Genomic DNA, 12,118 nt, shown 5'->3' with positions numbered 1-12,118 from the left:
TCAATTGTAGCAATTTTCACGAAGCGATCGCTACCAAAGGATCAGGAGAGAATCCCAATGGCTTTTCCATGAAGAGTGCATGAGACATCTATGGCTATAGCGGATTAGTAATGACTGTCTCATTTTTAGTAATTTACACAAACTATTTCAACCAAAGGACCAGGAGAGTATCTAAAAGGTCTTTGGAGGAGGAGTCCATGAGGTACTAATTACTAGCAGTGATCAGTAATAAGTGTGTGATATTTTTTTTTTTTAGTACTTTTCATGAACCAACCTCTACAAACTCACCAGAAGAGAATCTGGATTGCTGGAGTCTTTACCACTAGCTACTTGTAAATCATGATTTTCTTACTTTGAGTAATTTGCACGAACCGGTCTGTTCCAACGCACCAAGAGAGAATGCAATTGCTTTTCTGGTGGATGATTCCCTGGGAAATGCATCAGAAGACGGATGAGGAATGCATTTTCTCCTTCCTAGTGATTTTCACCAACCGATTTTATTCGAAAATCACCAGGAGCTAATTATCAAAGGATTTCGGAGGGTGATGCCCTGTGTAATTAATTACCAACATTGATCGGTAATAAGAGTCTCATTTTTAGTAACTGCCACCCAATCATGAACTGATATCTACCAAATCACAAGGAGCGAATCTGAAAGGCTTTTGGAGGATGATTCCATTTGTAATTGATTCATAGCATTGGTCAGTTATAACTTTCTCATTTTTAGCAATTTTCACCATAAGTCTCTGCCAAATGCCGAAGAGATAAGAGACACGGGTTTGGGGGGATGGTTCCATGAGACATAGATCAGGATACCTGATTACGAAGGACTTTCTCATCTTGAGTAATTTTCACGACCTGCTCTGTACCCTATGGCGAGAAGTGCATCCTCGGGGCTTTCAGGGAGATTCCGTCTCAAATTTATCTGTCGCACACATCCAAGATGAATTTCTCATGTTGAGTATATTTCAGGAACTGATTTCTTCCAGGTCAACAGGAGCGAATTGGAAGGTACTAAGGAGGATGACTCTGTGAGGAACGAATGACTACCACTAAGGCCTTAAGACTTTCCCATTTTTCCAAATTTTCGCGACTCGATCTCTAACAATTCAGCAGAAGCAAATCCGGAAGGATTTTTGGAGGGTAATTCCAGATGGAGTTAATGACTAGTAGTCATCAGTAATGCCGCTCTCAATTTTAGCAATTTTCACAAAGCGATCGCTACCAAAGGATCAGGAGAGAATCCCAATGGCTTTTCCATGAAGAGTGCATGAGACATCTATGGCTATAGCGGATTAGTAATGACTGTCTCATTTTTAGTAATTTACACAAACTATTTCAACCAAAGGACCAGGAGAGTATCTAAAAGGTCTTTGGAGGAGGAGTCCATGAGGTACTAATTACTAGCAGTGATCAGTAATAAGTGTGTGATTTTTTTTTTTTTAGTACTTTTCATGAACCAACCTCTACAAACTCACCAGAAGAGAATCTGGATTGCTGGAGTCTTTACCACTAGCTACTTGTAAATCATGATTTTCTTACTTTGAGTAATTTGCACGAACCAGTCTGTTCCAACGCACCAAGAGAGAATGCAATTGCTTTTCTGGTGGATGATTCCCTGGGAAATGCATCAGAAGACGGATGAGGAATGCATTTTCTCCTTCCTAGTGATTTTCACCAACCGATTTTATTCGAAAATCACCAGGAGCTAATTATCAAAGGATTTCGGAGGGTGATGCCCTGTGTAATTAATTACCAACATTGATCGGTAATAAGAGTCTCATTTTTAGTAATTGCCACCCAATCATGAACTGATATCTACCAAATCACAAGGAGCGAATCTGAAAGGCTTTTGGAGGATGATTCCATTTGTAATTGATTCATAGCATTGGTCAGTTATAACTTTCTCATTTTTAGCAATTTTCACCATAAGTCTCTGCCAAATGCCGAAGAGATAAGAGACACGGGTTTGGGGGGATGGTTCCATGAGACATAGATCAGGATACCTGATTACGAAGGACTTTCTCATCTTGAGTAATTTTCACGACCTGCTCTGTACCCTATGGCGAGAAGTGCATCCTCGGGGCTTTCAGGGAGATTCCGTCTCAAATTAATCTGTCGCACACATCCAAGATGAATTTCTCATGTTGAGTATATTTCAGGAACTGATTTCTTCCAGGTCAACAGGAGCGAATTGGAAGGTACTAAGGAGGATGACTCTGTGAGGAACGAATGACTACCACTAAGGCCTTAAGACTTTCCCATTTTTCCAAATTTTCGCGACTCGATCTCTAACAATTCAGCAGAAGCAAATCCGGAAGGATTTTTGGAGGGTAATTCCAGATGGAGTTAATGACTAGTAGTCATCAGTAATGCCGCTCTCAATTGTAGCAATTTTCACGAAGCGATCGCTACCAAAGGATCAGGAGAGAATCCCAATGGCTTTTCCATGAAGAGTGCATGAGACATCTATGGCTATAGCGGATTAGTAATGACTGTCTCATTTTTAGTAATTTACACAAACTATTTCAACCAAAGGACCAGGAGAGTATCTAAAAGGTCTTTGGAGGAGGAGTCCATGAGGTACTAATTACTAGCAGTGATCAGTAATAAGTGTGTGATATTTTTTTTTTTTTAGTACTTTTCATGAACCAACCTCTACAAACTCACCAGAAGAGAATCTGGATTGCTGGAGTCTTTACCACTAGCTACTTGTAAATCATGATTTTCTTACTTTGAGTAATTTGCACGAACCGGTCTGTTCCAACGCACCAAGAGAGAATGCAATTGCTTTTCTGGTGGATGATTCCCTGGGAAATGCATCAGAAGACGGATGAGGAATGCATTTTCTCCTTCCTAGTGATTTTCACCAACCGATTTTATTCGAAAATCACCAGGAGCTAATTATCAAAGGATTTCGGAGGGTGATGCCCTGTGTAATTAATTACCAACATTGATCGGTAATAAGAGTCTCATTTTTAGTAATTGCCACCCAATCATGAACTGATATCTACCAAATCACAAGGTGCGAATCTGAAAGGCTTTTGGAGGATGATTCCATTTGTAATTGATTCATAGCATTGGTCAGTTATAACTTTCTCATTTTTAGCAATTTTCACCATAAGTCTCTGCCAAATGCCGAAGAGATAAGAGACACGGGTTTGGGGGGATGGTTCCATGAGACATAGATCAGGATACCTGATTACGAAGGACTTTCTCATCTTGAGTAATTTTCACGACCTGCTCTGTACCCTATGGCGAGAAGTGCATCCTCGGAGCTTTCAGGGAGATTCCGTCTCAAATTTATCTGTCGCACACATCCAAGATGAATTTCTCATGTTGAGTATATTTCAGGAACTGATTTCTTCCAGGTCAACAGGAGCGAATTGGAAGGTACTAAGGAGGATGACTCTGTGAGGAACGAATGACTACCACTAAGGCCTTAAGACTTTCCCATTTTTCCAAATGTTCGCGACTCGATCTCTAACAATTCAGCAGAAGCAAATCCGGAAGGATTTTTGGAGGGTAATTCCAGATGGAGTTAATGACTAGTAGTCATCAGTAATGCCGCTCTCAATTGTAGCAATTTTCACGAAGCGATCGCTACCAAAGGATCAGGAGAGAATCCCAATGGCTTTTCCATGAAGAGTGCATGAGACATCTATGGCTATAGCGGATTAGTAATGACTGTCTCATTTTTAGTAATTTACACAAACTATTTCAACCAAAGGACCAGGAGAGTATCTAAAAGGTCTTTGGAGGAGGAGTCCATGAGGTACTAATTACTAGCAGTGATCAGTAATAAGTGTGTGATATTTTTTTTTTTTTAGTACTTTTCATGAACCAACCTCTACAAACTCACCAGAAGAGAATCTGGATTGCTGGAGTCTTTACCACTAGCTACTTGTAAATCATGATTTTCTTACTTTGAGTAATTTGCACGAACCGGTCTGTTCCAACGCACCAAGAGAGAATGCAATTGCTTTTCTGGTGGATGATTCCCTGGGAAATGCATCAGAAGACGGATGAGGAATGCATTTTCTCCTTCCTAGTGATTTTCACCAACCGATTTTATTCGAAAATCACCAGGAGCTAATTATCAAAGGATTTCGGAGGGTGATGCCCTGTGTAATTAATTACCAACATTGATCGGTAATAAGAGTCTCATTTTTAGTAACTGCCACCCAATCATGAACTGATATCTACCAAATCACAAGGAGCGAATCTGAAAGGCTTTTGGAGGATGATTCCATTTGTAATTGATTCATAGCACTGGTCAGTTATAACTTTCTCATTTTTAGCAATTTTCACCATAAGTCTCTGCCAAATGCCGAAGAGATAAGAGACACGGGTTTGGGGGGATGGTTCCATGAGACATAGATCAGGATACCTGATTACGAAGGACTTTCTCATCTTGAGTAATTTTCACGACCTGCTCTGTACCCTATGGCGAGAAGTGCATCCTTGGGGCTTTCAGGGAGATTCCGTCTCAAATTTATCTGTCGCACACATCCAAGATGAATTTCTCATGTTGAGTATATTTCAGGAACTGATTTCTTCCAGGTCAACAGGAGCGAATTGGAAGGTACTAAGGAGGATGACTCTGTGAGGAACGAATGACTACCACTAAGGCCTTAAGACTTTCCCATTTTTCCAAATTTTCGCGACTCGATCTCTAACAATTCAGCAGAAGCAAATCCGGAAGGATTTTTGGAGGGTAATTCCAGATGGAGTTAATGACTAGTAGTCATCAGTAATGCCGCTCTCAATTGTAGCAATTTTCACAAAGCGATCGCTACCAAAGGATCAGGAGAGAATCCCAATGGCTTTTCCATGAAGAGTGCATGAGACATCTATGGCTATAGCGGATTAGTAATGACTGTCTCATTTTTAGTAATTTACACAAACTATTTCAACCAAAGGACCAGGAGAGTATCTAAAAGGTCCTTGGAGGAGGAGTCCATGAGGTACTAATTACTAGCAGTGATCAGTAATAAGTGTGTGATTTTTTTTTTTTTAGTACTTTTCATGAACCAACCTCTACAAACTCACCAGAAGAGAATCTGGATTGCTGGAGTCTTTACCACTAGCTACTTGTAAATCATGATTTTCTTACTTTGAGTAATTTGCACGAACCGGTCTGTTCCAACGCACCAAGAGAGAATGCAATTGCTTTTCTGGTGGATGATTCCCTGGGAAATGCATCAGAAGACGGATGAGGAATGCATTTTCTCCTTCCTAGTGATTTTCACCAACCGATTTTATTCGAAAATCACCAGGAGCTAATTATCAAAGGATTTCGGAGGGTGATGCCCTGTGTAATTAATTACCAACATTGATCGGTAATAAGAGTCTCATTTTTAGTAACTGCCACCCAATCATGAACTGATATCTACCAAATCACAAGGAGCGAATCTGAAAGGCTTTTGGAGGATGATTCCATTTGTAATTGATTCATAGCATTGGTCAGTTATAACTTTCTCATTTTTAGCAATTTTCACCATAAGTCTCTGCCAAATGCCGAAGAGATAAGAGACACGGGTTTGGGGGGATGGTTCCATGAGACATAGATCAGGATACCTGATTACGAAGGACTTTCTCATCTTGAGTAATTTTCACGACCTGCTCTGTACCCTATGGCGAGAAGTGCATCCTCGGGGCTTTCAGGGAGATTCCGTCTCAAATTTATCTGTCGCACACATCCAAGATGAATTTCTCATGTTGAGTATATTTCAGGAACTGATTTCTTCCAGGTCAACAGGAGCGAATTGGAAGGTACTAAGGAGGATGACTCTGTGAGGAACGAATGACTACCACTAAGGCCTTAAGACTTTCCCATTTTTCCAAATTTTCGCGACTCGATCTCTAACAATTCAGCAGAAGCAAATCCGGAAGGATTTTTGGAGGGTAATTCCAGATGGAGTTAATGACTAGTAGTCATCAGTAATGCCGCTCTCAATTGTAGCAATTTTCACGAAGCGATCGCTACCAAAGGATCAGGAGAGAATCCCAATGGCTTTTCCATGAAGAGTGCATGAGACATCTATGGCTATAGCGGATTAGTAATGACTGTCTCATTTTTAGTAATTTACACAAACTATTTCAACCAAAGGACCAGGAGAGTATCTAAAAGGTCTTTGGAGGAGGAGTCCATGAGGTACTAATTACTAGCAGTGATCAGTAATAAGTGTGTGATATTTTTTTTTTTTAGTACTTTTCATGAACCAACCTCTACAAACTCACCAGAAGAGAATCTGGATTGCTGGAGTCTTTACCACTAGCTACTTGTAAATCATGATTTTCTTACTTTGAGTAATTTGCACGAACCGGTCTGTTCCAACGCACCAAGAGAGAATGCAATTGCTTTTCTGGTGGATGATTCCCTGGGAAATGCATCAGAAGACGGATGAGGAATGCATTTTCTCCTTCCTAGTGATTTTCACCAACCGATTTTATTCGAAAATCACCAGGAGCTAATTATCAAAGGATTTCGGAGGGTGATGCCCTGTGTAATTAATTACCAACATTGATCGGTAATAAGAGTCTCATTTTTAGTAATTGCCACCCAATCATGAACTGATATCTACCAAATCACAAGGAGCGAATCTGAAAGGCTTTTGGAGGATGATTCCATTTGTAATTGATTCATAGCATTGGTCAGTTATAACTTTCTCATTTTTAGCAATTTTCACCATAAGTCTCTGCCAAATGCCGAAGAGATAAGAGACACGGGTTTGGGGGGATGGTTCCATGAGACATAGATCAGGATACCTGATTACAAAGGACTTTCTCATCTTGAGTAATTTTCACGACCTGCTCTGTACCCTATGGCGAGAAGTGCATCCTCGGGGCTTTCAGGGAGATTCCGTCTCAAATTTATCTGTCGCACACATCCAAGATGAATTTCTCATGTTGAGTATATTTCAGGAACTGATTTCTTCCAGGTCAACAGGAGCGAATTGGAAGGTACTAAGGAGGATGACTCTGTGAGGAACGAATGACTACCACTAAGGCCTTAAGACTTTCCCATTTTTCCAAATTTTCGCGACTCGATCTCTAACAATTCAGCAGAAGCAAATCCGGAAGGATTTTTGGAGGGTAATTCCAGATGGAGTTAATGACTAGTAGTCATCAGTAATGCCGCTCTCAATTTTAGCAATTTTCACGAAGCGATCGCTACCAAAGGATCAGGAGAGAATCCCAATGGCTTTTCCATGAAGAGTGCATGAGACATCTATGGCTATAGCGGATTAGTAATGACTGTCTCATTTTTAGTAATTTACACAAACTATTTCAACCAAAGGACCAGGAGAGTATCTAAAAGGTCTCTGGAGAAGGAGTCCATGAGGTACTAATTACTAGCAGTGATCAGTAATAAGTGTGTGATTTTTTTTTTTTTAGTACTTTTCATGAACCAACCTCTACAAACTCACCAGAAGAGAATCTGGATTGCTGGAGTCTTTACCACTAGCTACTTGTAAATCATGATTTTCTTACTTTGAGTAATTTGCACGAACCGGTCTGTTCCAACGCACCAAGAGAGAATGCAATTGCTTTTCTGGTGGATGATTCCCTGGGAAATGCATCAGAAGACGGATGAGGAATGCATTTTCTCCTTCCTAGTGATTTTCACCAACCGATTTTATTCGAAAATCACCAGGAGCTAATTATCAAAGGATTTCGGAGGGTGATGCCCTGTGTAATTAATTACCAACATTGATCGGTAATAAGAGTCTCATTTTTAGTAATTGCCACCCAATCATGAACTGATATCTACCAAATCACAAGGAGCGAATCTGAAAGGCTTTTGGAGGATGATTCCATTTGTAATTGATTCATAGCACTGGTCAGTTATAACTTTCTCATTTTTAGCAATTTTCACCATAAGTCTCTGCCAAATGCCGAAGAGATAAGAGACACGGGTTTGGGGGGATGGTTCCATGAGACATAGATCAGGATACCTGATTACGAAGGACTTTCTCATCTTGAGTAATTTTCACGACCTGCTCTGTACCCTATGGCGAGAAGTGCATCCTCGGGGCTTTCAGGGAGATTCCGTCTCAAATTTATCTGTCGCACACATCCAAGATGAATTTCTCATGTTGAGTATATTTCAGGAACTGATTTCTTCCAGGTCAACAGGAGCGAATTGGAAGGTACTAAGGAGGATGACTCTGTGAGGAACGAATGGCTACCACTAAGGCCTTAAGACTTTCCCATTTTTCCAAATTTTCGCGACTCGATCTCTAACAATTCAGCAGAAGCAAATCCGGAAGGATTTTTGGAGGGTAATTCCAGATGGAGTTAATGACTAGTAGTCATCAGTAATGCCGCTCTCAATTGTAGCAATTTTCACAAAGCGATCGCTACCAAAGGATCAGGAGAGAATCCCAATGGCTTTTCCATGAAGAGTGCATGAGACACCTATGGCTATAGCGGATTAGTAATGACTGTCTCATTTTTAGTAATTTACACAAACTATTTCAACCAAAGGACCAGGAGAGTATCTAAAAGGTCTTTGGAGAATCATTCCATGATACTTGACCTTTTCAGTAATAATTGGCTCCTTTGTAGTAAGTTTCACTGACCGATATTCTCCAAATCCTCAGGTGAGAATCCTCATGGCTTTCTCGGATGACTCCATGAGAAATTTATTAGAAGCCCAGAGAAGGCATTACTTTCTCATTACTTTCTGCCTAGCCATTTAGTCCCTAGTCTGTAGCAGTGCATGGGATTCTTCCGTCCTAAGTGCAGGACTCTGCACTTGTCCTTGTTGAGTCTCATCAGATTTCTTTTGGCCCAATCCTCCAATTTGTCTAGGGCCCTCTGTATCCTATCCCTATTCTCCAGCATATCTAGCACTCCTCCCAGTTTAGTGTCATCTGCAAACTTGCTGAGGGTGCAATCCACACCATCCTCCAGATCATTTATGAAGATATTGAACAAAACCGGCCCCAGGACCGACCCTTGGGGCACTCCACTTGATACCAGCTGCCAACTAGACATGGAGCCATTGATCACTACTCATTGAGCCCGACAATCTAGGCAGCTTTCTATCCACCTTATAGTCCATTCATCCAGCCCATACTTCTTTAACATGCTGGCAATAATACTGTAGGAGACTGTGAAAAGCTTTGCTAAAGTCAAGGAACAATACGTCCACTGCTTTCCCCTCATCCACAGAACCAGTTATCTCGCCATAGAAGGCCATTAGATTAGTCAGGCATGACTTGCCCTTGGCTGACTGTTCCTGATCACTTTCCTCTCCTCTAAGTGCTTCAGAATTGATTCCTTGAGGACCTGCTACATGATTTTTCCAGGTACTGAGGTGAGGCTGACTGGCCTCTAGTTCCCAGGATCCTCCTTCTTCCCTTTTTTAAAGATGGGCACTACATTAGCCTTTTTCCAGTCGTCTGGGAGTTGCCCCAGTCACCATGAGTTTTCAAAGATAATGGCCCTCCCTGGAGGGCTCGGAGGAGTGGTATGGGTTTAAAAGCGGGTCATGCTGCTGGAGATCACTATGATTTATCAGGGGCCTCTTTGGTCTGGGGGCAGTTATTAGGGGTTCAGAGGTGGTCAGAGTAGTCAGGGGGTCACTGCAATCACGGCGATAGGGAATGTTGCGGGGGGGGGGGCACAATGGGAGCTTACCAAGGAGGTATGTGTGGGGCCAGAATTAGGTCAATGGGGAGCTGTTAGCAGCAGTAGGGGTTTATCAAGACAACAGCATCGGGGTGCAGGGGAGTTTACCAGGCTGTTAGCAGTCGGGGTCTGGGGGGTTATTGGGGGTTCTGGAGCTGTTTGCACTGGTGGTCAGAGTTACTGGAGTCCTTGGGAGTATTACTGGGGGCTGCTATCAGGGGTCTGGGTGTATTAGCAGTGGAGTGGGGTTGTCAGGGTTTAGTGGGAGTCCAGGGAGGGTTACTTGACGGTGGGTTACCCAAGGGAGGGAATTATCAGCAGTGGGCACCTAGGGGTTGGTGTGGTTTGGCGACGTTACCTAGGCAGGGGACTTGGTGGCGTAGGGGGTTACCCAAGGGAGGGAATTATCAGCAGGGGTATTACCCAGGGGTAAGTGGGGTTTGGTGAAGTTACCCAGGCATGGGGGATGGTGGGACACTAGGTGAGCGTGATTCTCAGCCGGAGGGGTATCCACAGTTGGGGAATTACCCAGGGGCTCGAGTGGCAGGGCAGTTACCCAGAGGTGGGGAACACAGCTGTCATAAATATAAAAGGAAGGGTAAACCCCTTTAAAATCCCTCCTGGCCAGAGGAAAAATCCTCTCACCTGTAAAGGGTTAAGACGCTAAAGGTAACCTCGCTGGCACCTGACCAAAATGACCAATGAGGAGACAAGATACTTTCAAAAGCTGGGAGGAGGGAAAGAAACAGAGGGTCTGTGTCTGTATGCTGCTTTTGCCGGGGATAGAACAGGAATGGATTCTTAGAACTTTTAGTAAGTAATCTAGCTAGGTATGTGTTAGATTATGATTTCTTTAAATGGCTGAGAAAAGAACTGTGCTGAATAGAATGACTATTCCTGTCTGTGTGTCTTTTTTGTAACTTAAGGTTTTGCCTAGAGGGATTCTCTGTGTTTTGAATCTAATTACCCTGTAAGGTATATACCATCCTGATTTTACAGAGGTGATTCCTTTACTTCTATTAAAAGTCTTCTTGTAAGAAAACTGAATGCTTTTTCATTGTTCTTAGATCCAAGGGTTTGGGTCTGTGGTCACCTATGCAAATTGGTGAGGATTTTTACCAAACCTTCCCCAGGAAGTGGGGTGCAAGGGTTGGGAGTCCAAACTACGTTTCCCAGTAAACCCAGTTAAAGTTTGGTGGTGGCGGTGGAAATCCAGGGGCAAAGGATAAAATTAATTTGTACCTTGGGGAAGTTTTAACCTAAGCTGGTGAAAGTAAGCTTAGGAGGTTTTCATGCAGGTCCCCACATCTGTACCCTAGAGTTCAGAGTGGGGAAGGAACCTTAACAACTGCCCAGGCATCAGTTGGGAGCACAGCTTAGCCATGGGTTTGGGGGGGTTACTCAGAGGGTCAGTTGGCAGTGGAGCTTAGCCATGCGTAGTTATTGGGGCCTGAGCTCTCCTATACCTGGTGCTTGTACAGACAGATGTTGCCAAAGCTGCTAGCTCCCAGCTACTCCTGCATCTGCAGGAGTCTCAGCTGCCCCTGGACTGTCCCTGCAGCACTGTACCCACTGGGGTCGCTCCACACCATGATGGGACCTTCAGCAACCCCCACAGGGCCCATGAACTCGTTCACATCTCTTCCCACAAGACTCAGGGCAAGGCTGGTTAGGAACATAACTCGCTCTCCCTCTCTGCAAACCGCAAGGGTGTAGTGTGTGCTGGAACCAACAACCCCGCTCCCACCATGCTTACTGCTTCCAGGCAGAGCTTCCCCCATTCAGACCAGTCCTTGCCCCCCACCTCCCTCAGACCAGGCTCTCCCTTGCAAAGCACTAAATCAGTGACACAGAAAAGTAGAAAGTTTATTGCAGAGGTAAATGTGCATGCGCCCTGCCTGGCCCCTTGCCCCAGCATGGATTGAGTTCGGCTGCGTGCCCAGCCCAGGGCAAGGGCAGCTGCGCTGACGAAGCAGGAAGAAGGGTCCGTGAGTCTGCAGGGTCCGCAGCATTACTACAGCTCCGAAAAATCAAAAGGCTGGAAGTCTTCCCTGAAGGCCTTGGCAGCGGCCTCTGCCTCATCCCGGCTGGCCATACACTGTTGCCAGTCCGCTCGCCCTGGAACATTCAGAATGGCTTCGCTTGCCAACACTTCCCTGCCAGAAAATCAAAACACAGCGTCCCCCGAGTCAATGCCTGGAATATTTTAAATTGCAAATAGATTATTTGAAATAATGAGGTTACAGATTTGGCATATAAACTCTGCTGTCACAGAGGCTTTGTTATATCAAAGCACAAGCTCTGTTCGTGCTGAATACAGCAGGAAAATTGCCGTTGAATTCAAAGGGAGTAGATCTACTAAGTCACACTCATAAATAACCTTGGATTTGATTTTTATTGGTAAATGTCAATTTCACGAATTACACACAAAGCTATGAAAAAACATTTCCATCAGTTATTATCAAAAATTACAGAT

General features: G+C 42.9%; 1 protein-coding gene across 3 annotated transcripts in view; it reads right to left on the bottom strand.

The window, feature by feature from the left end:
* Window positions 1-11,503: 11,503 nt before the first annotated feature.
* CWF19L1 (CWF19 like cell cycle control factor 1) overlaps window positions 11,504-12,118 on the bottom strand; it is a 67,161-nt gene continuing 66,546 nt past the window's right edge. Inside the window, exon 14 of one of the 3 annotated variants that reach the window (XM_074974992.1) lies at window positions 11,504-11,798. In XM_074974992.1, the coding sequence (XP_074831093.1) occupies window positions 11,657-11,798 (142 nt within the window). In that variant the 3' untranslated portion in view covers window positions 11,504-11,656. The remainder of the gene's footprint in view (window positions 11,799-12,118) is intronic. The other 2 variants (XM_074974993.1, XM_074974994.1) reach the window with 2 other exon arrangements.

The sequence above is a fragment of the Natator depressus genome, chromosome 17, assembly GCF_965152275.1.
Source record: "Natator depressus isolate rNatDep1 chromosome 17, rNatDep2.hap1, whole genome shotgun sequence".
Classification (NCBI taxonomy): Eukaryota; Metazoa; Chordata; order Testudines; family Cheloniidae; genus Natator; species Natator depressus.
This window is presented reverse-complemented; position numbering and strand designations above follow the sequence as displayed.